The sequence below is a fragment of the Candida albicans genome, chromosome 1 (assembly GCF_000182965.3).
Source record: "Candida albicans SC5314 chromosome 1, complete sequence".
NCBI lineage: Eukaryota > Fungi > Ascomycota > Pichiomycetes > Serinales > Debaryomycetaceae > Candida > Candida albicans.
Window position 1 is genome coordinate 1115732 of NC_032089.1, and position 27471 is coordinate 1143202.

Consider the following 27471-nt stretch of genomic DNA (forward strand, 5'->3'; position numbering starts at 1 on the left):
AAAGCAGAATCCGATTCTACTTAACAAATGTAAGTTGTAGTCATTGTGAAAATAGCTGTTAAACTTGGCTTATTAATTTTTTTTGGGCCAAAAATTACTGCCAAATAGTTCAAAAAATAAACTGACTGACAGGGAACTCTATTCTCTATTTTCAAAGTAAGAGTACATTACATAAGTTTAAGTGATGGTTTAAACCATACCTAAGCCAATGATAAAAGTTATTCAAAGAATTGACTTTTCTAAGAGTAACATAATTGCACACAATACTTAATTTGGCTATAATAAATAGTAAACTAGTGGCCATGAAAAAACATCGAAAAGGGCGAATGGTCTAGTGGTATGATTCCTCGTTTGGGTTTGTTTCCGAACATTAAAATTCGAGGAGGCCCGGGGTTCAATTCCCCGTTTGCCCCAACCTTTTTTTTCGCTTTCTCTTACTATTTTTTTTTGGTAGAGAGTCTTCTCAAACCACAATGTCCTCGTGAGTTGAACAATGTATATTATTTGATAGAATTAAATTACAAATACTTCTACTAACTTACCAAAATCAATGCCATCACCACTATTCATATCAAATACTTTAACACCATTCAAGTTGAATATACCTTTGGAAACACCAATCAATTGAATCTCCGTCTCAAAGACAGCATTTGGATCCAAAGGACCCATTCGAATGTCATTGTTAAGAATTAAAATACCTTCTCCATCGCCATTGACTTTCAAGGAATTATACAATGAATATAGCTGTACCCTGTTGTATATAATTACATCATTATTGCGTATACCGCCATTATTATTAAGTAAATTTGAAGATGAAAAATTATTTGTTGTGATATTTGTTCCACTGTAAACAGGATTGAAATTGATTGGATTTTGCACTAACAACGACAAATTTAGTCTACTCATGGAATTGTTGATTGCTTGTATCTTCCAGTTTACAACTTCACCCAACTTAATGTCGAGCTTACCCACAAAAGTAAGTCTTAGTCCAGTAAGAGACGAATTGTTCCCCATTGTCAAGTTGACTGTCACCGATGAAGTGCGTCCGCTTGGGTTGGCCAAAGACACTCTATTTCGTCTTATGTTTGTAGTACTACTGGTGATGTTGTTAGTGTTTGATAGACTAGCACCCTTTAGTTTGTATAGATTACTCATTAAAGCTTTGTGACGAATATTATTTATAGGAATTGTAGGTTGCGATTGCAGCTGCATTGCATTAATCGTTGTTTTCAACGCATTGTTTATTGGCGGGGCAATCAAACCAAAATCAAGATATGGCGACCACTCTGTTTGAATGATGCTACTCACATTTCGGAACTCACCATTAACAACTCGCTGTACTCGTAGTGTTAAATTTATATTTATAGGTCTCGAAGATGTGGTTTCTTTGAAATCCATCTCATAGTTATTGAATTTGTATGCCAAATTGACAGAGTCAGTATGTTGGATTCGAATTGGAATTATAGAATTTATTGGCTGAACTGAACCAGACTTGAAGTCGACTTCCATATCCATGATATCAAAATGATAATCTTTGTTGTTAGCAATCTTTGTAAACTCTTCGGAAGACTCAATGTTGAGAGTCGCCAAGAGCATGCCGTTTCTTCCAGCTGGTTTCGTTGACTTAAGTTTTATTACTAGGGAAATAGTGACAGGAACGCTGATAAATGCCCGTACATTTGGTTTGTCTATTATTGAGTTTTCCTGAACAGTTATACCCGTTTCTAGAACATCATTCGACGTGTCAATAAAATCTATTTGATGGTCCAATTCTGCTAGTAGATTTCTCTTCATACATGGGACGTAGTTGGCCAATGTTTCCTCCAGAAATGATTCATTTTCCACAACCAAAGTCTCATTGTTTTCATTCACCAAACTACAACTGATACACAATTTTGGATTATTAAGTCTTTTCCGTGGATAAGTGACTGGTATTTCAAATTTCCAAATCTGGATTAAATCGTTGTCATAAACGAGTTCCTCTTTACCCAAAGTTAAACTAATTTTGTTTTCCAGATTCACATAATTTAAAGGGTCCTTTTCTTCCACGTTATTTAGTTGTAAAATGGCAACCTCACATTGAACAAAACCAGTTTCTTGGTCTAGTGAGCCTTCATGCACAACATATCCCAGAACACTTTCGTCAAAAAATACAATATCTCTAACTTGGCACTTCTCTAAAAACTCTCTAACATTATTAGAAGTCAATCCAGAAGTTTCCAATGGATCCAAAGGTAAAACAATCTGTAAACTCATGTCGATTATAATATGTCAAGGTGAATAGTGTACAACTGTTAATGGACGATTGTAGAAAGCTTGATCTGTTTTCCGTTTTTTCTATTTTTGTTTATGTTTTTTTTTTCACGTTTTCATAAATCTTTTTGGTCTATGTGTCCTAGTTAGAAGAATGAATAGTTTTTTGTGTAATATATTCAAAAGACTACGTCAACGTTACAAATGATCTGTTGACAAACATATATCCCAACAAAAATGAATAAATAATACATCTATTAATAACCTATATATATCCCACCTTTTCTTTCATCCAATTCATCAGCAATATAACCTAGGGCGTCAGACAGTGGATCCCAACCCAATTTGGCAGTACATTGAATATGCTTTAGATGTGGCAATCTACCATCATTCAAAGCAACCGCCAAATCTATCGGGTCCAAACGAGTCAGTGTTCCCAACATACCACTACTATTTATATACAAAGTACGCAAAGGTCTGGGATAGTCCATATATCCCAAATACTGCTCGTCAAAAAACATGGATGAAACATAATCAACACTAATTTCCAATACTCTCAAGTTTGGGCAATATACAAACACTTGATCCAACGAATTTTTCTTCAATCCCGGCATTGGATACTGAACTTTTAATGTTTTCAAGTTGGCCCCTATCCGATACAAAATTTGTCGAAAGCCAAGATCGCTTATAGATGGGCAATGTGCAAACTCCAATTGTGTAATCAGAGGAGGGAACTCCAATTGGTATAAGAAATCATCACTAATACCTCCTGAAAGTCTCAAGAACGTTAATTTTGGAGGCCAATTTATCAGCTGATAATCATGAATTTCTACCGAAGACCTTGGAAATGATAACTGTGTCAATTCTGTCAAATTCCTTATGGACTTGAATAACTCCTCCAAGTTTAAAGTTTCAGAAACAAGCCTTAAGTCCAAAACCTTTAGGTTTGAACAATTCTTCAATGCAATCAATGGCCCCAATCCAAAACTTGTTTGTGGGGCAACAAGAATTTCCAAATTTTTACCTGCTCGTTTCATGAGTTTAGCTACAAATGCATTTTTACCTGATTGTATAATATACGAAAGGTCTAAACTATGAATGTATTGACCCAATGACTTATTGCTAGAAATTGCCTCCACAAAATTGAAAAAATTAGTGGCTTTTAGTTGTGGTTGCCGATATATTATGGGCAATATCAATAAATAAAATAGTTTGCACACTCTCATATATTTAGGTTTTAGTTTACCCCATGCATTTAGTATTTCAAATATGTGGACAAATATCTCTGCAGGAAACTTCATCAATCCTTGGGTTGGCTCGTCTTCTAGTTTAGTATGAGCATATAAAGGGTTATGACCCTGTAAAGCACATTGCAAAATGTCAACTTTTTCAAATTTACTCCATGGCCACATTTTACCTTGATAACGAATTTGATCACTTAGGACATATATTGACTGCACGTTTATCGCCCCTTTGAACCTGGCATTGTTAGTTGCCTGTAGTGTTGTTTCCAGTTGCTCAGTTTCGTCCTCAAACTCTTCGTCTTCATCGGAGTCAGCTAAATAATTGTTTGATTTGTAAACATATCTTCTGTAAGGTGCACGGGTTTTCTTTGGACGTCGTTTATTAGCCATGAAGAAATAGTGCTAAGTATTAAAATAAGAAATAGAAGAATCGTGATAAAGAAAAAAAAAAAATTAGTAATTCATCTTAGCAAGCGATCTGTATTTGTGCTCTCTATTCCTTTTTTTTTTTGCCTCCTCTTTCTAATTCATCTCACAAAGATCTTCATTCACCATGTCACTGTAGGCAAATCGTGTCAAAAGAGTACAATATTATTTAGTTCTTGTAAACATAAATTAAAAATAAAAAATGTAAATACAATTAATCAATTGATAAATAAATAAATAAATAAACAAAAAAGCCATACAATACTATAAAGTGGAAGGAAAAGGATCAAAATTAAAGTCTAACAAACCCTTGTCAATCCAATCACAACCTGATGGCGAAATTGGTGATACTGGCTCCCATGACAAATTTTCAAAGTCATACAGACCACTGATGTTGTCACCAGGAATTGCACCATCATGTATATCAAGTGCACTTTGACGATTCAGCAAGGTGGAATTATTGTTATCTTGGCTCTGTAGACCGTCGTAGTTTGTGGTTGTAGTAGAACTACTCACTGCATTCATGGGTAGTGCCAGACTTCTACTTGAATCTTCACCAGTAGAGTCACCTTCACGAATCTTCATTTTTTCCATACCAATTTCTAATTGCGGCAAAAAATCCTTTAATTTTGAGTATAGTTTCGGTCGTAATGTGGTCAAGGAGTCACGAATATGTTTTGCCAACTTGCCAGATAATTGCCAATGCTTGGAAATGGGATAAATTGCAGTCAAAGCTAGTTTTATATACTCAGTGTAAACATCCAAATCTTCTTCATTCAACCCAAAAGCTTGAGCTTTATCCACTGCTAACGTCGTCTCGACCCAAATATATGCACTTAGATGAACCAACGAAGATAATGCCAAAGCACAAGCAAAAAAATGTGTTCTTTGAAAAACTTTGGACGCACCAGTGTCCATAAGAACCTGGACAATCGAGTTTGCACCTTCAATAGTTTTCCTAGTTTCAATAGTCGTTCGCGAATTTGCTTGAAGTTGCGGTGGAACATTTGTCGAGTCTACTGCCTCGCCGTTGCATTTTGGATGTTGCGGTGAATTGATCTTCCAAAGATAAGAAAAGGGCCTGTGAACAAAGATCTTTGCGTAGTTAAATAGTAAGATGGCTTGGTGAACTCCTTCATTTACTCTTCCGCTCTTGTCAATCAATGGCGGTGCTTCGAATAACGACGGGTCCTCTAGTCTCATTTCCCAACTTGATAAAGAAGCTTGCAATCTTGTTAGAAGAATATCATATGGTCTCTTATTGGTAATCTCTATATTCATCTTCACTGCGTTTGTAACCAATGTACCTGCCTCCGAGCGCCCTTTGTAGTCAAATTCATCCCGCAGTGGCACAGTAGGAAAATCAACAAAACTCTCAATTTTGTCAAAGGAAGAAACTGTTTTCCCATCAGCAGACCCGGTAATAATATCAACAAAATTTAATTCCCAAAATAGTCTACGAGCACATTGATCAATACTATCTCTTGACACGTGTGACAACCTAGGCGAGTTGAATACTTTAAGGGGAGCATTAGTTTCCGACTCCGGGGTCATGTCGTTAGAACCGTGCTTTGAAGGAGCATCCAACAAATTGATTTGGAGGTCTTGAAGTAAATATATACAGAAATGCCTCAAATTTTTGCTTAATGCGTGTAATGAAGAAACATGAGCAACAAAGGAAACAAGTGTCAAAACCTGGAGTGAAACAATATCAATATATCCAAAGCTTTTCACAACTTCGACACACTGGATCAATCTATCTGAGACCAAATCAATAGCTCGAGCATAAACAGACGTCGTCTCACCATCACTCACTATACTTAGGATAGGTAATAGTTCTTTTTCAATAGACAGATTTGACATGTATATCAACATTTCTTCCCTTGCGGGCAAAATGGGGTGGGCTTTGTGAAATGTCTCGTAGTAATTCTTTAGTATCACGTCTTTGTCTAGTACTGTAAGATCCACATAATTGCTCGGATCATGAACTGCAGTGGTCATTTCCAATTCCTTGAATGACCTGATATCTATTGGTGGATTATTATCACTAAAGAGACAATCAATGTTGCTCATTGTACTCTCTAACTTTATTCTTTTTCTTAAAGTTTCCATCATGTGTGTCTCACTCTCATTTAATTGTCCACGTTTTTCTGGTCGAGATTTCATATACCTAACAGCACTTTTCCCTGGGCAATTCAGATCCTGACATCGATTTTGATCATGTGCACAAGGCAAAGTCATTAATTTCTCAAGCATCTCATCATTACTCTTTATTTCGTTTCCGTCATTGGCAGAATTTTCAGTTGATTTCGATTTACCAAAGTCTTCTATGTCTGCGACGAACATGGGCATTTCTGGACCTTGGTTTATATCATTTACGGTAACAGGTTTCTTTTTTGTTGACACACCTTTCTTCCTGGATCCGCCTCGATGACTTGCAACATATTGGCATGGTTTGTTTGATTTTTGACATCGATCGCACACTGGTTGTTTACCGTCACATTTAAAGTGTCGTCTTCTGCACTCCAAACAAGCACTACTAACATGTTTTCTTACTTTTACAGGCTTTTCTCTCTTAATTTTTTCCAGCATTTTCTTAGTGAGGATTATAGATGAATAGAATTTTATAAACTTGGGTATTCTATAGGAGGCGTAAAGTCACTGACAGTAGTTTATCGTATTTGGAAGGAAAAAGGTATTTTCTGAATATATTGGTTGGTTTCTATTTTTGTTGTTGATGTTGATATTTTTTTTTTAAAAAGAATCAAAATAAAATATTTTGAGCAATGACCAGAAATCTCAGTATACGAAGGGACTGAACAAAGTGATGCAATTACTTAATTGGATTGGATAAGTTAACAATTAACGATCAATGTTCTTTGTCTATTTGATCCAACATTCAAATCCCGTAGCTTTTTTTTTTCCTTATGAGAAGATGTCATCAATTCTCAGAAAGACAATAGAGAATGTGAAATAAAAGTACAACTCACCTTACCGGATAAGGAAATTTCAAACCCCGCAGACTATCTGTATCAGTGCGATGATAATTATAACTACTCCTCACACTCTGCATCTGGGTAAACAAAGACAAACTACTTATAACCTCCATAAAAATACTGGTTTGGTTTACCAATTTATTGGTATTTGATATTGATATCAGTCCATCATGTGGCTCGATTTAATGGCCTTGTAATCCTGATTGCGTAGTGTCGGGAGATAACTAGATTTCAAAAGCTTCCTCTGTTAAACGAGGACAAAAAGAGCCAAATCAACAAACAAACAACTCATGCAATATTAAAAGATTGGAATTGTAGTACTGACCCGATGGGCTTATCAATAGACATGGCACAAGTTCAAGCCAATCACTGGTGTGTATGTGTGTATGTGTTTGCTTTCCCTGACCAAATAATAGGAAGAAGTACAAACACAAGTAAAACAACAACAAAAAAAAGCGAGTAAGAAAACTGATACAGTGTTAATTTGCATTAGAATCAAATAGTGCTATTAAATCACAATGCTGGAAACATCTCACTCATCAATATTACCACCACCTTATAAAATAGTTCTTTTAGGAGATTCTTCCGTGGGAAAAACGTCGCTTGTACACAGATTCACAACTAATAGGTTTGATACACATACTCCCAATACTATTGGTGCAGCATTTATAACAAAGGAGTTTTCGCCCCATGAAAACCATGAGCGTAAAGTGAGACTAGAGATATGGGACACAGCAGGCCAGGAAAGGTACCGTTCATTGACTCCTATGTACTATAGAAATGCGAGGGTAGCCCTAGTGTGTTTTGATTTGAGTAAGTTTGAAAGCACATTCAATACTGCGAAATACTGGATTCAACAGTTGGAACTAAACAATTCTTCTGATTCAAGAGAAAAGATAGAGATTCGATTGGTAGGGACCAAACGGGATTTAGTGTCAACAATAGACGACGCCACTAAAGACCAAGTCAATAAGTTGATAACAGAACAGTCCAATGTTGTAAAATTCCATGAAACCAGTTCAAAAGAAGGCACAGGAATTGAATCATTGTTTGAAGACATAGTGACAAACATAGAAGAGACGTTTTTCACACAATATTATGAACAAAATCGTGATACTTCTGATCAAATAGGAAACATGCTACGTACGAGACAGACATCTAACTCATATTGCTGTTAAATTCGTTATATAGAAATCAATAGCATGATACCTTTATCATCATTACAAATCTAAACCTTTTTGTCTCCAGTAATCTCTTTTGATATCTTTATCAAGATTTGATTTCAGCTTTTTTAGCTTTGGGATATATGGCTCATCCTCGAATTTGCCAGCGACGTCTTTTGCCAGGAGCTCTTCAACATCACTACTGTCTTCAAGACTTAAGAAAGATTCCACTAATTTTTTAGTGTCTTTTGCTTTGTTAGTGACAGGTGTGGTACGTTTTTTTTCAGGAACATACTCATCCTCATTGCTCTCCACTGTCATGTCAGAAAAGTAATACTTATCATTGCCATCGAGCCCATCACTTTCGTCATCAATTTCTTCTTCATGGCTGATCAATGCATGGTTGACTACTTTATGACGATCGTCGTTAAAATCTCTCTCTTTCCCGTTGTATTTTATTATATCCCCTAGTATCAGTTGACCCAATCTTTGTTTATATGAAGCAGCATTTAATTGGTAACATTTTTCTACAAGTAATTGATATGCTCCACCAAAAGCTTTTTTCAAATCTCTAAGATTGTAAGATGATCTTGTAATATTGTTCGTGGTATCAGCAGGATCTTGGATCACAATGGAAAAGGTATTTCTTGCAGTGTTTAGTATAGGGTGATTACCCTTCTTTTCATACCGAGGCTCTTCAGTATCCCTATCCAAAGAGAGTATCAAGTTGTCATAAGAAAAGTTGCGGCCATAGAGCTCAAAAAACTCAATCAACAACACACCCAAGTTATCTAAGGCATCCATTGAGCTAGTCGATAGTTTCGGATGCAATCTCAAAAAATGATAGCACATGATAATTGTAGCATAACCACCCAATCCACCTACATGCACATTGTTTAGTCTACGTGATCGCAAAAACTGCTTGATCACCAATACCAATTCACGTAGCCCTGGTGTGGATATTAGCCATCTTCTTATTCTCTTGGCTGCATCGAGTCCATTTGTTCTTTCAAACGACACGTCAATGTGAAGCTCTGAAACTGGGTCCACAAATTTGATGATCGGCACTTTAGCACTGGCAATAACCTCGACATTTTTAGCCAACTTTTTGGTTCTTAGAAAAGTTGAAAGTTGATACAACCTGGAACGATTTTCATAATCCCCAGTTTCTGAAACAACTACCATATCAATATCTGACCCAGGTAAATATAAATCTGTTGCACACGACCCAAAAACATGAGTTTCAGTACCTGGCCAGAACTTACCTATTTCTTTCTTCAACGTACTGATGACATTGTTTCTGGTGACAATTTCTTCACTAGAAGGGGATATGTAATTCACAAAATCTTTCATTTCTAATGTGAGCCAATCAGCTATTTCCTTTTGCTTAGAATGATCATGATCTTTAACCCACGGATACAGAGAGTTTGGTGTCTCCCCATGGGCATAGTCACCATTAGACAAGTCATTATCGGAGTTCAGAATTTCCTCACTGTCATCTTCAGACAGAAACCCAAAACCAATGAAATCTTCGTTATTTGCTAATTCATTTTCTGGTGTCTTATCATTACCTACTAGTACTTGCTTCTTCTCTGATTCCAGATTAATATCGTCAAAACCATCACTCGAGTCATTGGATTCTTCTTCGCTGTCAATTAAAACAAGATCATCAGTCAACTCTTCACTCTTTTTTCTATCGTAGTCATAAATTAATTCAGAGTCAGACTCTTCGTCCAAATGGTTTTGCAAAGTCTCAAATTTGTTCTCTAGAAATGATGCATTATCCACCTTTAACAACAAACTATCCTTTTTTTGTCTTTTGGATCGAGGTTTTCCAACTAAATTTTCTCTCTTTCTTTTGGTCCCCATTCTTGTTTATGAAAGCTATAATAATCTATAATTATCTATCAACCAGACTCTAAACAAATGAATTAGGCTAGTGGCTGTTTTTTTTTTCTTTTTCAACTCTACTTTCTTATTTTTTTTTTTTTTTGTGTGTTTCTCAAGTTCATCGCTTTCCTTCCTAAGTTTTGATGCATCCAGTTTTTTTTCACCAATTTAAAAGAGAATTACATCACACACACAAAATTTGCATCATCTGTACATTAAATATCAAACTATATAAGGGTTCAGATGGCCCAACTCGTAAGCCAAGAGTATGGACAATACTACTGATACCAACAAAAATAGCATGGTTCTAAGTTTGGTTCTTTCAACCACAAATATATCCAATCCAATAAAGCAAAATATACAGAGCTTTAAAATTGATTTTGAAAAACTGGGAGAATAAAACGAAAGGTACTCTAACAATAACAATTCACTGCAATAAACAGGGACAGTCTTAAACTTATGAGTTTGAAAAAAGTTAGATTTTACCGAATCTGTTGAATCAAAATAAGTCCTTGATATGTCTTCTTCAAATTCATCCTCTGTTAGATTAATGTGATCAGAATCATGCCGTCCTTCGTACTCTATATCATCATCTTCGTCATCACTAAACACCTCGTTTTGAAGCAAAGATGGTACACGATCTTTGTTGAACGAATGTAGATCCAGATCATCTTTTTCAATAATTGCCAATTCATTGCTCATACTCCAAGAATTACCACTGGTAAAAGTATGACCGGTAATTATAAATCTTTCCCACTTTATATTATTCAAATACAACAAAATATCCTTGGACCCAATACGAGAGGTAGTACCATTATCAACTACTTCATCTTCTCCCTTGATCATTTTGAACGCTAATTTCTGGAAATCTTCCATACACTCATCCATAACCCCTTCTCTATCGTGAATTTGCGACTCAAACCATTCACTAAAACTTGCAGAGCTCAAATTATTATACCAATTCATGATTTTGCTTCTTGCCTCTTGTGGATCATTCTCATCTCTAATCATATCAGAAAATGGTAGTTTCCCAATGCACAAATAACATAAAATCAATCCTAAAGAATATATATCACTTTCATAGGTGAAATCATTGTAAAATTTCTTACCATCTTTTCCAAATTTAGGATCACGTGAATACAACCACAATTCTGGAGCCGTGAACTCCAATGTACCTGTATTACCCTGTCTATCAGATAAGTTTTCTAGATTGACATTTTGACGCTTTTCTATAAACTTTCCTTCTCCGAAATCAGAAACCAAAACTCTTGGCAAATTGTATAAATGCAGTTCAAAATCTTCTTGGCTCTCAAAAGTCAGTTTCATCTCATGTGGAACATACTTTACATCTAACAAACAGTTTGACGGTTTCATATCTCTATGCAAAATACCATTCTGATGTAAGTAATTGACTCCGTTTGCGACATCATGAAAGAACTTCCATATTTCAAAGGTACTAAGCCACTGTTTCCGTTTTGGTAACGTTTCATCTCCTACCTTTACAGCACGTCTTTTCTTCCGTTCTAATTCGACCTTTTCTTTCCAAGTAAGATTTTCCTCAATTGTGAAATTGCATTTGATTAAATCTTCCAAGTGCCCGCCATCACAATATTGCTGCAAAATAAAAACATATGGTACTTTCATATCTCTCCTGTCAGCCAATTTGGGGGTTGGGAAAAAAATTGAATTCAGATCGTCTAGCTCCCCCATTTCCAACCAAACATGATTATATCTAATTAAATTGTTCTCATTAGCTCCTGTAGTAGACAACTCGTACAAAATCAACACTTCATTTAAAACCTGCTGCAAAAATTCAAGTTGCCCGCCAATGTTAATTCTTTTAACTGCGTATGTTCCCAAAACGATATTGTTCAAAATATGATTGACTTTGTAAACCTGTGCGTGTGCTCCTGAACCAAGCGTATACGGGTCTATTTTCTTGAAAAACCGTTTAAAATATCCTTGATTGAATACCCCTTCAGGCAAAGAGTTATTAAGCGTCAGTTTGCACGCATGCTCCTCATTGGAAGGTAGTTTACCTAACAATTTGAAATAGTCGGTATGAATAAATGACTGTGATAAGTATTCCTGGGGTAATGATATATTGAAGAGGCCAGAGGAGGAATGCGAGCTGCTTCTTCTGGGCCCGGATTTATTGAATTCGTTCCATGTAAACCCACAGTTGGGACATTTTGTCATGCTTGTGGTATGGGGGAATTGATCATTGTTAAAGGCCTGTGATGGTCTCCTTGTTCGTTGACTCCCATTTGATTCTCCCCGTGCTTCGGATGCAACGGTGGATAGTAGCTTTATAGTGTTTTCACGAGGATCATGCACAACCACAATCCCATCATTAGGGTTGTGATAAAGTACATCCTTGTTATTATTGTAAGGAATAATCGACATGATTTTTATCTGTTATGCTGTAGATTCTTTCGTAACCGCCTAGGTGCAAACTATCACGAGAATTTTGAAGGGAGATGGAAAAAATTAAGTAAATAAATAGTTTGGTAGGGGGGAGTAGGGCGAGGGGAATATTAGAACACAATATCGTCAGAATATGGGAAAATTAAGATCCCGCGTTGGAATTTCTACGAACATCCACAGAACTTCAACTCTTGCTGTGGGAACCTACACTTTGAATTTGTCAATACAGACTATTGATTTATAAATACATAGCACTCTATTTTAAGTTTCTTAAACGAACCATCAAATTTAGCAACTTGGTTTCCATTTCGTACTTTTCGTCACTTGTTATACATGCCAACTCAGCATCAGACTTTGTAGAAAGTAAATCAACCAAGTCCATCGGACTGTAAGACTTGCTAATTCCATTTGAACGGTATCCCACTGAATTTTCAAAGTCATCATCAATTTCTTTTTTAGATTTGATTTCTTCAAATTCTTTTAATGGCAAAAAATACGAAGGAGCCTCTTGTACCATCGAATATTGCTCCTCTTTCATTTTCTCTTTTTCTTCCTCTGTATCTTTCTTGTTGATATCATTGTTGGTTTCTAATATAGCTGAATTATCAGAATTCTTTAAATCAGGCGATGTAGTACATTCAATATCGAGTTCCTTGGCTGGTGGAATTTCACCATTCTCAGATTTTTCTTCACCATCAGTACTAACAATAGATTCTGCAAATGTTTTAGGGTCCAGAGAATTGTTATTAATGCTCGAAAAGTTACATGAATCAACTTGAATATTTTCTCCTTGTTGCCCATTGAAGTCCACATCAACTTTGCTCATTTTTAGTTCTCCCTGTTTATTCTCAAGTGCAATTTCATCGTCCAATGGTAATGATTTTTCATTTGCATTCAACTGTGTTTTTGTAACCTTCAACCCATCTTCAGCAGAATTTGTGCTCTCACAAACTTTTGATCTCTTTGATGGGGCTAATGATTCCTCTGGATGCTCTCTCTTTCTTACAAGTGTTCCGTTGGAACTTCTTGATGACAGAACTTCTGGTTGCTCAATGATACCATTGCCATTTCCCTGTGAAACTGAACTCGTTTCTATGTCAGATATTTCATCATCATCTTTAGCACTGGAGGAAGATTCTTGAACTTGTTCCTCTGGTTTCTTCTTCACAATTTTAACAATGAATTCTTGTTTAGGAGATACTGTCTCAATCGCTGATCTATTCTTAACTGGAGTAAGTTTAACAGTAAGACCAAGCCCTCCTTCATTACGTTGAATAACACTTTCAAATTCTTCTGTGGGCTGAACTTTAGATTCATCCTTAGCACATTCAGTATCAGTCACAATAATATCATTAACTTTGCAAACCTGTTCCACCTCTGGTAAATTGCTTTTAGAACTTATCTCAGTTGCAATATTTTTATTAACAGTATCCACAGTGTTGATATCCAGAATGGAAGTAGAAGAATCAGCTGACAATTCAGGTATGTTACTTTGATCATATTCGTTACTTTCACTAACATCTTGCTCCTTTTGTATATTTGAATCCACTTGTAAATCCAAAGAATTATCAGAGTCAGTTGGTACACTAGTTTCTTGTTCTTGGGATGATTTGTCGTCTGATTCCTGGCTTTTCTGTAAGTGATTGACAACTATCTTTCCATTAACAATGCACAGATTTCTTTTATCCAATTCAATTTTGAAATTAGGATATTTTGAATAATCATCTTGTATCAAGGTACTCACATCAATACCCAAGACCGAGTAGCAACCCAAAAGTAACCTGTCAACTAGCTCGTGATTTTCAGAATTTTTTAACTTGTATTCCAAATAATCCTTCAAGAGCAGACAGATTTTGAAGAGCGTTTCACCAGAATATTGCAACGAATTTGTATAAATCTGGTCCATCAATGGAAAAATCTCAGCTTCGAAGTCTTGTACTGTCAAAAGTTCTAATGTTGCAATGAAATTGCTTTTCATCATCTTTTCAATCAAATTTATGGTAAATTGAAAAATGTGCTTATTAGGAGCATTTTTCAACAATAATAAAAGAAAGATGACGATAGAATAGTTCCAGGAAGTAATATTCAAGTTTTCAAAACAATTTAACATTTTTTCTGAATCAGACACAACGACAATTGTTTGAATTAACTTCTTGACAAATGTCTCAAACCCTGTATCAAAATATTGACAAATCTCCCCATACAATCCTAATTCTTCACTGGATAATTCCACTGTTCGTTTGGCAAGAATATCAGAAATTACAGCTTTAACATCTTCCATTTTAAGACCCAGCTGTACATAATCAGCAATAAATACAAGAATTTTTTTATGAGAAAGTGACTGAGTTATTAACTGAAAAATCTCCAAGTACTTTTCTTTCGACAAACTCTTTGAACAATTAGCAAGCACAGGAAGATAGATGTTATTACTTGTATCAATCTCATCTTGCTTATTTGCTCTCCTCACCAATAAAGACGATGTAAAAGTGTCATGTAAGTTTACAATTAATTTGATAGCCAAATCATGTGAAAGCGTATTTGTCTTGAAAAGGTGACTCAAGACGATAGGAATATTATCAATAATGTCAAATGTAGTAGGGGAAACCAGTGCCTCGTTTTTAACTATCGGTTTTATGCTTGCCAAAAAGGCAATAAAAAACCCAATTTTATCTTCCACATGCAAGTTTTCCAGAAGAAATATTAATATCATATTCTGCATTATTTTATCAAACTTGGAATAGATCCACCTGGGCGGCAACGAATTTACTTCATTAATTGAAACAGGCTCGTTCGACAAACAGCGCACCTCATTGAAGTTTCTCTCATTCACCGGTGTAGCAGATTTAATCAATTTAGACAAAACCGCAAAGCCTAATTGGCTCATACGGGCGTTAGAAGCATCCTTTTTAAAGTAAAAGTTAATAAATACAAATTGGAAGACTTTATCCCAAAGGATATGCAAGTATTTCGTGCGCAGTTTTATAACAAGGGGATTAATTGTTGAATATAATATGGCAACAAATAGATTGTGTAATGTGTCAATAACTTCATCCTCCATTTCCGCAGCATTGAAACTACCAAACAAATAGGTGAGAAGCTTCACTTTTGGCTTCATGACAGTCGTGATTTGTTGTTGTTTGTCTTTAATATTTGAATGGCCCATTACTGGATCCAATGTTTTCCTTATTTCATCCAAATCATTTCTGCACAAATTAAAAATTATCGCTTTCCAACAACTCAAAGCTAACACTCTAGCTTGAGGTACCTGCGAGTTGAAACAAAGTTTTGTGATTTGCAACCATTTACTCAAATGTTCCCACCTTTCAAAGGATTCCCCTGAATACCCAACGAGCACCGTTAATGCAACCCAAATATCCATGGCCTCTTTAAATTGGCCATCGTGAATTAGTTCCAGAAGCTTCGACAAGACTATATCTACCACCTTCTGGCTCTGAGAATCGTTGGAATCTGAATCTATTACAATCGATTCACTGCTTGACATCGATTTGATATTAAAAGAAAAGGGAGAAGACAAAAACAATTTTACATAAGCTCTTGTTTTCCGGTTATCTAGAAAAGCCTTAGCCACCTCTAACAAACAATGAACCCCGACGGAAAAGCATTTCAAGTAAAACGGTGAACCAACTTCACAAATATTTAATAATAACATTCCAAACCAATGGGAGATATTTTTGGCCATTATACCGGGGAAAAGATTCACAAAATTCTTAAAACACATAAATTGCTCCGACACCAATGATGAACTTGGGAACCTTTTCATATTGATCAATGCAAATAACATCTTCTCAGCCAAATCACCAGTTTCAAATAATGCCTTCTTTTTTTTGGCACTTAGCTTGCATTCTTTCATGATTACTAAATATGCAGATATGATCGCCTTCGACGCCTTTGGATGTGTAAGCATTACACACGCATGATGATATAGCCAGTCGATGTTGTGGAGCGATATTAGTTTGTTAAGTTCCTGATCTAAAATAAAATAGCTCATTAATTTGGTTGCTTGGTTAACTATTCTTATACGAAATGGATCATTTTTTGTAGGGGATCTATTCTCTTTGTCTTTGTTATCGTCGAACAACGAATCCTCTGTTGCCTCGATATCCTTTATTATCTGACCAGCTAGTAATGCAACATACAGGCTTTCTCGCTGTTTCTTTGTAGGACTATTATTTTTAAGTGGACTCGGAGTGGATCGATTTTTACGTGGACTGGCTAGCACAGAATCTTCCAAAGTGGAGCTAAACAACTTAACAGCACCAGAACCAGAGTTTGTTTTATATACACCGTTCAATGTGGCATATACCTCAAACCTCTTATCAAAAGACGCATCCTGCAATACAGTTATACACCCTTCAATCAAATGGTACAAATCTGGTGAATTTGGGGGCAACTGAACAATAGTTCCCTGTAGCCAAAAATCAGGGTTTTTGGGACCATATGACACATTTTCATTTGCTTTCCGCCATAATGAAGTGTTACTCGGATCGACTAACCTATTTTGAAATTCAGAGTTGCATGATTTTAGGATCGAACGACCAGAAGAATGGTTTCGGTCTGGTGTGCTAGGGATGTCTGATATTAGGTCATCTGAAAATGCAACGCTTTTCTTGGTTTTGATTGGAGACGAGGAAAGTGTATTTTTGGTAGGAGTCGAATTGTTCAGGCGCCTATCTATTTGCTTTATAGGTGAGGAATTCAAAGAGCTCGCTATCTCTTCTGACATTTGAGTATCAACACCAATGTCATCTTCAATTTTTTGAGTCCGTGAAGGACTGTTTTTATTCTCATGTGATAGTTTTCTTGCTGATCTTCTTCTCCTCGTCGTGACAATAGGTGATTGTTTCTTCGAAAGCAGCGCTAATTTCGTTTCCTTCAGGAGCTTCTTTCTTTTTGGTGGCATATTCAACAGTCTCAAGTAATTTAATTCTTCGTTTGCATACAAAAAGAAAAGGCTATTGCAATTTTTAACAAAATCAAGGAAACCCAATAAAAATAAAAATATCAACTGCTGGTATCTATAAGTCGACTTTTTTTCTTCAAAAACGGTGGAGGTCGTTTTTGATCCGTGTGTAAAAATTCTGGATGATCTGGTTCCAAGGAGAAAAGGTTTCAGGATTGGAGAGTAATTTTTTTTTTGTGCAAATAAAAAAAATTCAAATGAAGCGCGTCTCGCATTTGGTAGCATATATACACTTTCTACTACTAAATATTGCTTTCTACATATGTTTTGCATTGTACTGCCATTTTAATATACATGCATACAGACGCTCTTCAGACGACGCATCCAACGGCATTAAATATCATGCTACTTGATGTCCACATCAACTGCATCATGATTTTCACCATCACTGTCCGCGCTGGCATCATTGGCTTCACTAATCACATGATTTTGAGGATCCTTTTCGGATACATCATCAGAATTTTCACTATTAATTTGTTCATCTAACCTTATTTTCTTTTCTTCAGGTGAATCATCATCCACAGACTCAGTCAAAGTTCTTTTTTGAGATTTAGCAATACCTTCTGAATCGTCTTCCTTTGTTTCATTATCAGCATTTCTTTCTTGATCTGAAACTGCTTTAGCTCGTAAAGCTTGGGTGGCTTTCAACCAGTCAGATGATCTTTGCTCTCTTAATACTCTCCATGTAAGTAATGATTTCTTTTCCAAAAGCTCATTTCTATTGTTGACGTCAGTTGTCTGTGAAAGTTCGTTGTCTATAGTGTCAATTTCAAATTTGGAATCATTGATTGAAAACACATCAGCGCGTTCTATTTGAGATAACCCCCGTTGAATTTTCATCTTTCTAGTAACCTGAGGAGTCACAAAGGTATTGAAATACTTTTTATCTTTATATGGGTAAATGCTCTTGAACGTGTCCTCCGTGTTATGAATATCGTCCGACGTTAAGTTCTTATCGAAAAAAAACGACTTGTTAGTTTTAGAGTTTTTTCCATAAGTAAGCCAACTCCACCAATTCTTTTCCGATATTGTTAAATGTTGAAGTAGAAACAACCAATGTGGATCAGTCGCCCTAAGAGTATGCATTATATCTTTTTTCACATTACCAAAAGATGATACAATATCATCGGGCAAAACACCATCCACGAAATGTTTGATATTAGGAGGTGCATGTATTGAACTCAAAAACTGGTTTTTATTTTTAACTGATAACTCTGAAAAAAAATGTGCAACAACATAAATCAGCTGAATGCATTGCATTCTCGCCACAGGCTTTCTCATTATTTCATTCAACATCTGAGCATCTTCCGCTTGTTGTTTTCTATCATTTTCTTGAAACAACGAAATAAAGTAGTTCTCAGGAACGTATGACGATTTAGAAAACTTCTCTGTCAAATAATCTTTCTCAGCTTCCGATTTCGGTGGTAAAATAAGAAACTGGTCCCATGATGGATGTGAAGATCTGAAAATATTTTCTTGTATTAATAATTCTTTACTTACCTTCTCAACTTTCCCAACAAGTACTCTTAATTTTTTTTGGTTTTCTCTTTTCAAATATTGCAATGGATTGTTGAAAAGTTTCTGTATCTCAAGAAGATCTTCCAAATAAGGATCCTTAGTTTGGATACTAGATGAAGCTCTATCGGAAACATGAAAATACTTGTTCAATCCTGTATTGTCTTCAAAGTTTAAAATGCTTGTTATAAAAAACCTCACTCTAGCCTGAAACCGGTCGTTGAAACTATCCTTTTTATATGAGTCTCTCTGTCCTTCTTTATTTTTCACAATCAAATTATCAGTCAAATGGTTGCACATCTCCAACAATGACATTCTCTCGGAAGGTGTATTTTGATATAACTTTTTCAAAATAATGGGAACCCTTGTCTCCAAATAGGACCAAAATTTCTCGATAACCGCCGTTGAGATAAGAAACAATTGTTTTGTAATTTTCAGAATACTATCATAATAAACTTGCTTAAAAATTGGATCAACATTAAGAAACAATGACACTTCAAAGTCCAAAATCAATGCAATTGCATTAAAAAACTTTGCCTCTTCGGCCATATCAGATTCTACAAATACTTGAACTCTTGAATTGATCACATTTAAAAAGGTGGATGTAACAACAAATTCTTTACACTTATTAGCAATGTTGGTATTGTGGTTCTCAATTTGGGACTTAACTTGGTCTGTTGCATTATCGTCTGGTGATAATTTATAATCTAAATCTATATCATCCAATAAATTTTTGAATTGTATGTTCCCGTTGTTGAACAAAGAGTCATCTGGAATTTCCATTAAATAGTCTCTATCGCTATTTTGTAAAATGTCTTCGACTGTAGTTTGAACTTCATCAGAAAATGAGTTGATGCAGTCATTGAAATTCCCATTCACCGCCATCTTCGCTACCTGGTTGTTTTTGGTTCTTTGTTTTCAGTAGGAATAAAGAAAAAAAACAACAACAAAAATAAAAAGTTGAGACAATTCCATCAAAACAAATCACTATGAACACTTTTTTTTTTCCTCTTCTACTTCTCGTCCCATTTGTAGTTCAACTTTGAACATCGTCTTCTAACTATTAACATTTTGATTATAACCAAAAATTATTTACTATTTACAATCTATACTTTAAATAGTTACCAATCAAATTTCTTTGATCTGTTTTTTTTCTTATCAGATTGCTTTTTTTTGTTAAATTTTTTACGTTCCTTATAGTCCTCTTCCAATTCTTGCCATTTTTCTTTATCCTCTTGACTTACTTCACTTGCAAAGTATACTTTTGATTTGATTTCTTCTACAAGTCTTTGAAAACATAGCTCGGTGTTGTGTTCCCTATTACGACTAGTGTCACTTTGTATTAACAACCCACCTCCTTTGGTCTCATAGCGTATGCCCTTGCTTTTTAGTTGTGCTTGAATTGGTTGAGGAATCCAAAAGCAAATGCGAGGGTCCAACCACAACCCCGGCTCTAGTGATACCGTTGCCTTTGACGATGTCTTATTGACTTTTTGCCCACCGGGCCCTGATGATCTACTATATGAAATATCAAACAAGTGTGTAGGAATTTGGGTGTGTGTGAAGGATTCTAGCCATTTCTTTGATTTGTCGATTTCATCTTTAGAAAACAGATCATTGGTTGAATAGAATCTTAAACGATACGGATATAGTTTAAGAAATTCACTTGGCAAAAAAGATTTGATCCCATTACAAGTATTGGTGACTCTAAACATGTTGCAAAATGGAAGAAAAAAAAAAGGACATCTACATCAAAGAGTTTGGGATTTATTTGATTGGAAAATTGAAAATTCTCGCTATTGTTTTGGCATAAAAAATTTTTTTTTCTGGGGATTATTATTCTCCTTTTGTATTTATCATTCGCTATAATAGTAGTATGAACTTACAGCAATGGGATAATTTTAAGCTTCTTCCAAGACTTTTTGTGCAGCAGATACATCGACAGAGGTGTTGTCTGGCTCAACAAAGCTTTTGACGACTTTACCATCTTCAATGATTAAAGCGTATCTTTTAGATCTCTCGTTACCAAATGCTTTTCTGGCATCAAACAACAAGTCGAGCTCCTTTGTAAAAGCACCAGTGGAATCAGCAAAAAATCTTATTTGTTGACCAGCTACCGATTCCAATAATTGCTCACCCCAAGCTTTTGTCACGAATGGGTCATTAACAGCAACGACAAAGAATCTTTGGTAGCCTTTGTCATTGAAGGCACGAATATTTTTAATATATCCAGGAACATGTGAAGCTGAACATGCTGGGGAGAAAGCTCCTGGAACACCAATTAAAATTGTCTTTCCGGAAGCAGTTTCTTCAGCAAGATTAATGTCATTACCTGGAGAACCTTCGAAAACTGGAGTTGCAGGAACCTTATCACCAATGGAAACATAAGTTCTGAATGAATTTCTGACTGTAAATCTCAATTGAGATTTTGGAACTGCTCTGGTGAATGAAAACATTATTGAAGAATCGATTGGTTGGTTTTCTCTACCATAAAAGAAAATAGCAACCAATTAATAGATTTCTACTGTGGCGAATAAAATATTAGAAACCACCGCTTTGCTTGTGTAAGAGGGTGTGTACAGATCACCAAAAAAAAAATAATGAGCTTCAAAAATCAAAGGCTGGCTAATGACAATTTTCACCACAACAAATAATATTAAACTGACAATTTAAAACGATTAATGCAATGGGGTCAAAGGTAAGGAACGCATCAGATATTAAACAAGAACAGATAACAAGGGATGAAGCTCTTAGGTTGTACACGAACACGCTAAATTTCAATGTCATTAGCCGATATGACCCTGCTATTAAACAGTTGTTGTGCAACACTTCTCATTGTGTCTTGTACAATTTCAATGACGAAACTGAAGAGTGGGTGAAGTCAGATTTTCAAGGAACATTAGCACTTTATGTTCGAGATTTTAAAGTTCCATCCACTGCAACTGCACCAAGCTATAGAGATTTGCAAAACCTTTTCTGTTATGGACTCATACTTTTGAATAGAAACAACCCAGAATGTTTTTCATTGGGTTTATTACCAAACAAAATCAGCAGTCAGTTTTTTCCAAATGGTTTAGATGACTCTTCGATTCTGGAAATGGACGTTGAATTGAATGACAACTTAATCATAATAAGAAATCTTTTAGGTGAAATATACGGTTTATGGGTGTTTAATGAAAGCGATAGAATCAAACTATTTAAATCAATAGAGTTCTGTCTTAACACAGAGGCAAGCTTAAGCTGAATTATATATAGCCCATAAATAAATACTGTTATCAAAGTAATTTTTATTGTAAGAAGTTCCTCTAATAACTTACCAAACTGACGCAGATTAGATTTTGTATTCTGGAAGATAGATTTTTTTTTCGAGACTCTTTTTTTTTTTCGTTGCAAGATACATGTATTCTACAAATAAACGAAACACAACAACTCCAAATACAAGTGGTGCATTTGACTACTAGAATATTGATCCAATCAATCACTGATTACGAAGTTGTTATCTTATTTTCAAGATATAATCATTCAGCTGAGTTTTTTTTTTAGAATTTCATTAAAGTTAGAAGACACAATTGTGAAAAAAGAGCTTTAGTCAATCATAAACAAATAGTCATATTAAATAGATTCATTAAGACTACCTTTGACATTACACTATGATAAAATCTGAAGTTTTGAGTGGATCTGCATCCAAAACTGTGGGAAACTCTATATCTAATGGTACAACAGTACTGACTCAGAATCAGGGTGGAAAACAGAATCTAATCCGTCAGCAGCAGCAGCAGCAGCAACAACAACAACAACAACAACAACAGCAGCAGCAGCAGCAACTCAAACACAGAACTGCTCTTCAAAATTACCATTTTGCCTCAACTTCGGAAGAGATCTTAAAAAAATACTCCAAATATCCAGCATCCATGAGTTTACATATTTTTGAAACGCATTACAGATTTAACAATTCTCAAGATTCCCAAGTAATTCCCAAGGATTCGCCCATGATTAAAGATTTTATGAAGCATGTTTTGAAAGAGCAAATTCCCGTTGAAATGTGTGAATTAATCAAAGATTTTGCTATTAGACCGTATGATGGATGCATAATATTACAAGTTTATGATCACAGAAATATGGTTAAAACAGCTGTTTTACAGAACAGATCAACATCGTCTCCATCCAAAGATCAAGACAAAAAGCAACAAATGGTTGTTTCAAAGCCCCGGACATATAGAACTTTGTTGAGACCAACTTCCCTTTCTATTTATTACGATTTACTTTATCATACAGACTCGGCACTCCATCGATTCACTGATTATTTATCTTTACAAATGGAGTCTGAGATTTTGACAGCAACAAATAGAGAGTTAAATTTATCAGTTCCTTTGAATCCTTATAATTACGATCACCTTAGACCTGAACCTGAACCTTCTGGCGATATGTCTCAAAACAGTGACGAAGAGATTGACCAAGTTAAATTTCAACACAGAGATGCAGTTGAACAACCTCGTCGTAAAATTCATCAAGACGAAATGGTGTTGCACAAATCTTCGGAATACGAAGAACTTATGTTGCTATTATCTAACAAACATAAACGTCCAGATGATTGTCTGGATAAACGACTCGTGGTTGTAAGTACTTCGGCATTGCCAGGTTCTTCGCTAACTGGAACCTCTAATACATCAACAGGAACAGCGGCTGCAACACCTACACCTACAAGTACAACTGCATCAGCTGCTTCTCAGTCTTCAAAACAAACTACTGCTGACGGGGCATCGACAACGGATACCAAAGGCAAGAAAGGAGACAAAGCAAATGGCACCAGTGCAAATCAAGCACTGGCATCGCCCACTTCTGTTCACCCTCCTATTCCGACCATACCACAAAATCTGGTTAGAGCTACTGGACAGTTCATGAGGTTGAGATTAATAGAGGAAATAAGAAAGAAAAGAGAACTTGAGAAGTTGCAACAAGAAGCAAAGATTCAGGCCCAGGCAAATGCCATTCAAAGTGATCTGGTACCACCCAGTCAACAATTGGCTCCTCAGAATACCATAAACTCGCCTGTTGTCACTGAACCGACAAAGCGTTCATCTCCAGCTGCTCAGAATCAACCTGCGCCCAAAAGAGCGAAGAAAGAGACAAAAAAACAATTACAAGCCAAAGCACAAGCTCAAGCAAAAGCCCAGGCACAAGCAAAAGCAAAAGTACAAACCGAAACTCCAGGCCCGACTCCTGTCCAGGGACAAAATTCATTGTCGGGTCCACTGGTGGTTAATGGGTCTAATGTTACAAGTACAGCAAATACACCCACGATGAATAATCAAAGTAGTCTTCAACAACCTTCCCAAGCACTGCAACCGCAAATTGGAAGTTTGAATAACAATCAACAGTCACAATCACAGCAACAACAACAGAAAAATCCCCAACAGACTCTTCAGCAACAGCAGCAACAACAGATATTCCAGAATTCATTGACACCTGAAGAACAAAAAGTGTATAAGCAAATCCAACAGAATATGGCTACACTTGCAATGATGGGCCAATCTGGAGTTACCCCTACGGGCCAACAATTGACACCACAACAAAAACAACAAGCAATTCAACAAGCGAAGAACTTACAACAGCAATTATTTCAACGATTCCCGCTTTATTTTCAACGAATGAAACAGTTGCAGCTAATTCACCAAAAGAGAAGATTACAGCAGCAGCAGCAACAACAGCAACAACAACAACAACAGCAAGCCTCTAATTCCTCCGGTGGTAATCAAAATAATTCATCGAATCAAGCCGCCCCCCAAACTCAACAATTTAATCAAGCATTGCCATCTACGTCAGAGCAGTCCAAACCTGTTACGACATCGCCAGAAGTTAAAAAGAAAAGAACCTATCAGAAGAAGAAAAATGCGCCTGCTAATTGATGTAACTTATAGAAGTTTGCCTTTGTATTTTATGCTTATGATTCAGCAAACACTATGAAATTTTTTGATTAGTTTTTTAGATGTAAATATATCTTGCCATTAATAAATACTAAATCTGAAAAGAACGGTAATATTTATTGAACTGAAACAACTAAAACAAAATAGGAAACTAAATAATCAAGGAACTACATATTTAAAATTCCAAAACTGGAATAAACAAAAGACACCAAATGTGGGAATAATAAAACGGTTTCAATCCAAGCTGTGAATACAACTAAACCATAGAGTAAAAGTGAAAATAAAATAAAAATCAAGAGAGTTAGAATTAAAAAAAAAACAACCAATAGTGAAATCCAAACCAATATATGCTAGTGTTGAGCATAAAACCAAAACTGAAAAAAGCCAATAAACCAACTAAGTTTTACTGATAATAAATTCAAAAAAAAAAAAAAAATAACAATAACAAAAATTCCATGAAAACCTTTAAATAATTGAAATCTGATATCCTTGAATGATATAATTACTCCAAAAATACTGTAAAATTAACTTTCCTCATTCGCAATAGAACTACCATAAATTCCAAGTGCTGCAATTGTTGCAAAAACATAAAATAAACCTTTACCAACCTCTTTCGTAATTGTTTTCCACTTGGACTCAGTACTTGCATGTTTTTTCCTTGGAGGTTGATTCGAAAATTCACAATCAGAATATTCTATAGGTGTATGACGTCCAAATTCATCAAAGCTATCAAGTTCGTCAAATCTTCTTTTCCTGGATAAGCAAAAGTTACGGGGAAAACTAATTTCATTGAAGCTCGACTGATCTTGAGACGTGATTTCATCAAAATCGTCCCTGAGATCTATTGAACTGGAGTCGACCAGTTTATTATCTTCAGCAATTTTGATATCATCTACCTCATCGCAATTGCTACCAAAAAGGGTGGACTCTGTATCCAGTTCACTTTCTGAATCACTGTCAGCGTCATCATGCTTATCGAGCAAATTATAGTACTTTGAGCCACGATCATCTTTCCATAATCTGTAGCAAACGGGATAGAATGGTTCGTGGTTTCCACTGTTGCTATTATCACCTTCAGTTTGATCACAATCACCACATTCCCCTTCTGACAGTTCACTTTCATCAGATGAAATGCTAATTTCATCTTGTTTATTTTTAATATCATTCACGGTAACTGAATCGGAAGATTCATCACTCGAACCATCGTTTGATAGTTCAGAATCTAAGGATTCTCCACTAGAGTCATTATCTGATACTTCATCTGAAACTTGTTCTTTCCAATTGAATTCGGTTTTCTCAAGGATCTCATTAACATCGGACTCGTCATCCTCGTACTCCGAAGATGGAACTTCTACAATCATTTTTGAAGCATGGCTTTCAACTCGATTTGTAGGTGTTAATTCTTCAACAGAAGCGCTTCTTGACAAAGTTTTTTGAGTTTTGCCATCCCCGATACAATCAGACTCGGTAATTTTGTTTTCCTTGGAGTGGGTTTGTTTTCCAGAAACTAATTCGTCATCTGATATATCAATTTCAATGATTTGGTCATCTGAGATGTGTCCATTAGAGCACACGCTGTCAATTTTCGTAACTGGATTGGAAACAATATCAATATCAACTACTTCCACCTCATTATCACTCGATTCAGTATCGTCGGGAATCTCTTCTACATTGATCAAAGATTTTGTATGGTCTGTAAGAATAGATTTTAAGCCAGTTTTAGCATCAATTGTAGCCCGAGCTTCTTCCCTTTCAATTGGAACAAGTTTTAAAACCGAATCCTTGATCTCTATTCTAAAATTTAAGACAATGGTAGGATTATCAAACTTGCTTATGGGGATCGATCTTATTTCTTTGTCGGTTGAATTGGCAGAAACAAATTCTTGGGTAATTTTCTTAATCTGCAGAGACGTCTTGGACATTATTAATCCAACGGTGTCATTGGTATTCAACAAATGTTCAACACCAGCAATCAACACCTTCTCGTTATTGAGTACGGTTCCAAATGTAGAGTTTGCATCTTGGATATAAAACCCCTGTTGCTGATCATATCTAATCTTAGCGTGTTCCTTTGATAAGTGGTTGTTTTTGAAATAAAAATTCGTCAATTTAGCAAATCTACCCTCGTGTTTATCTGAAGCTCTTTTAATACTTACAGATTGACCATCTTGGAACGATACAACACGTTCATCTGAAGTCAAGGGACAATATGATATAAAACTAGAATCATTGATATGTGTTGCCTTTTTGACAGGCTCCTGCTTCACTTTTGAATTGAACATAGCTTTTAGATAATATTAAAGATGAAAAGATTTGAAATAAAACTCCAAGAACTTTAAATAAAAAGAAGACAAAAAAAATAGGAGGAGGAGGAAGAATAGATAAGGATTTTTATTTTGTAAAAGAAAGGAAAGAAAAAAAAATAGGGAAAACTGTGGTTAGTAGTTGATAAGTATAGTTAGGGCCAAGGGGGGAGTGTGTGTGTGCGTTTCTCAGTTTTGTACAACTTTTTTTTTAGTCTGAATCACTACTTACTATTATTGTCACTACACATATAATGAAACTAGTGGATTTGTTTGTGCGGATTAGATTGACAATAAAGTGAGAAGAAAATCCCTTGATTGCAACTCACTCTATCAAAGTGACATTCCT

The 27471-nt window shown here is 35.6% G+C and overlaps 14 protein-coding genes and 1 non-coding gene across 15 annotated transcripts; 5 read left to right on the forward strand and 10 right to left on the reverse strand. All coding sequences in view use genetic code 12, as the record gives it.

Annotated features, from left to right (window-relative positions):
• Positions 1–320: 320 nt before the first annotated feature.
• tP(UGG)1 lies at positions 321–413 on the forward strand. Its single transcript has 2 exons — positions 321–356; positions 378–413. It is a non-coding gene; the product is annotated as a tRNA-Pro (tRNA).
• Positions 414–513: 100 nt separating this feature from the next.
• Positions 514–2256, reverse strand: CAALFM_C105320CA (uncharacterized protein; the record flags this gene model as incomplete). The annotated part of the gene is made up of 1 exon (XM_710775.2): positions 514–2256. One exon carries the CDS (start codon positions 2254–2256, stop codon positions 514–516), a length of 1743 nt encoding a protein of 580 aa, XP_715868.2.
• A 254-nt stretch (positions 2257–2510) lies between these two features.
• CAALFM_C105330CA (uncharacterized protein) lies at positions 2511–3887 on the reverse strand (the record flags this gene model as incomplete). Its single annotated transcript, XM_710774.2, has 1 exon — positions 2511–3887. The coding sequence occupies one exon, from the start codon at positions 3885–3887 to the stop codon at positions 2511–2513; it is 1377 nt and encodes a 458-aa protein (XP_715867.2).
• A 300-nt stretch (positions 3888–4187) lies between these two features.
• ZCF2 (Zcf2p) lies at positions 4188–6515 on the reverse strand (the record flags this gene model as incomplete). Its single annotated transcript, XM_710773.2, has 1 exon — positions 4188–6515. One exon carries the CDS (start codon positions 6513–6515, stop codon positions 4188–4190), a length of 2328 nt encoding a protein of 775 aa, XP_715866.2.
• Positions 6516–7437: 922 nt separating this feature from the next.
• Positions 7438–8097, forward strand: YPT53 (Rab family GTPase; the record flags this gene model as incomplete). The annotated part of the gene is made up of 1 exon (XM_710772.1): positions 7438–8097. One exon carries the CDS (start codon positions 7438–7440, stop codon positions 8095–8097), a length of 660 nt encoding a protein of 219 aa, XP_715865.1.
• A 42-nt stretch (positions 8098–8139) lies between these two features.
• On the reverse strand, positions 8140–9951 carry CAALFM_C105360CA (non-canonical poly(A) polymerase; the record flags this gene model as incomplete). Its single annotated transcript, XM_710771.2, has 1 exon — positions 8140–9951. One exon carries the CDS (start codon positions 9949–9951, stop codon positions 8140–8142), a length of 1812 nt encoding a protein of 603 aa, XP_715864.1.
• Positions 9952–10194: 243 nt separating this feature from the next.
• Positions 10195–12378, reverse strand: CAALFM_C105370CA (protein kinase; the record flags this gene model as incomplete). Its single annotated transcript, XM_710770.2, has 1 exon — positions 10195–12378. The coding sequence occupies one exon, from the start codon at positions 12376–12378 to the stop codon at positions 10195–10197; it is 2184 nt and encodes a 727-aa protein (XP_715863.2).
• Positions 12379–12655: 277 nt separating this feature from the next.
• Positions 12656–17653, reverse strand: CAALFM_C105380CA (DNA-binding protein; the record flags this gene model as incomplete). Its single annotated transcript, XM_710769.2, has 1 exon — positions 12656–17653. One exon carries the CDS (start codon positions 17651–17653, stop codon positions 12656–12658), a length of 4998 nt encoding a protein of 1665 aa, XP_715862.2.
• A 72-nt stretch (positions 17654–17725) lies between these two features.
• CAALFM_C105390CA (uncharacterized protein) lies at positions 17726–19780 on the reverse strand (the record flags this gene model as incomplete). Its single annotated transcript, XM_710768.2, has 1 exon — positions 17726–19780. One exon carries the CDS (start codon positions 19778–19780, stop codon positions 17726–17728), a length of 2055 nt encoding a protein of 684 aa, XP_715861.2.
• A 236-nt stretch (positions 19781–20016) lies between these two features.
• CAALFM_C105400CA (uncharacterized protein) lies at positions 20017–20610 on the reverse strand (the record flags this gene model as incomplete). The annotated part of the gene is made up of 1 exon (XM_710767.1): positions 20017–20610. The coding sequence occupies one exon, from the start codon at positions 20608–20610 to the stop codon at positions 20017–20019; it is 594 nt and encodes a 197-aa protein (XP_715860.1).
• A 186-nt stretch (positions 20611–20796) lies between these two features.
• Positions 20797–21351, reverse strand: TRP99 (Trp99p; the record flags this gene model as incomplete). Its single annotated transcript, XM_710766.1, has 1 exon — positions 20797–21351. One exon carries the CDS (start codon positions 21349–21351, stop codon positions 20797–20799), a length of 555 nt encoding a protein of 184 aa, XP_715859.1.
• A 230-nt stretch (positions 21352–21581) lies between these two features.
• Positions 21582–22139, forward strand: CAALFM_C105420WA (uncharacterized protein; the record flags this gene model as incomplete). The annotated part of the gene is made up of 1 exon (XM_710765.1): positions 21582–22139. The coding sequence occupies one exon, from the start codon at positions 21582–21584 to the stop codon at positions 22137–22139; it is 558 nt and encodes a 185-aa protein (XP_715858.1).
• A 406-nt stretch (positions 22140–22545) lies between these two features.
• On the forward strand, positions 22546–24801 carry SPT20 (Spt20p; the record flags this gene model as incomplete). The annotated part of the gene is made up of 1 exon (XM_710764.2): positions 22546–24801. One exon carries the CDS (start codon positions 22546–22548, stop codon positions 24799–24801), a length of 2256 nt encoding a protein of 751 aa, XP_715857.2.
• A 542-nt stretch (positions 24802–25343) lies between these two features.
• On the reverse strand, positions 25344–27101 carry CAALFM_C105440CA (uncharacterized protein; the record flags this gene model as incomplete). Its single annotated transcript, XM_710761.2, has 1 exon — positions 25344–27101. The coding sequence occupies one exon, from the start codon at positions 27099–27101 to the stop codon at positions 25344–25346; it is 1758 nt and encodes a 585-aa protein (XP_715854.2).
• On the forward strand, positions 26356–26850 carry CAALFM_C105450WA (uncharacterized protein; the record flags this gene model as incomplete). The annotated part of the gene is made up of 1 exon (XM_710762.1): positions 26356–26850. The coding sequence occupies one exon, from the start codon at positions 26356–26358 to the stop codon at positions 26848–26850; it is 495 nt and encodes a 164-aa protein (XP_715855.1).
• Positions 27102–27471: the final 370 nt, after the last annotated feature.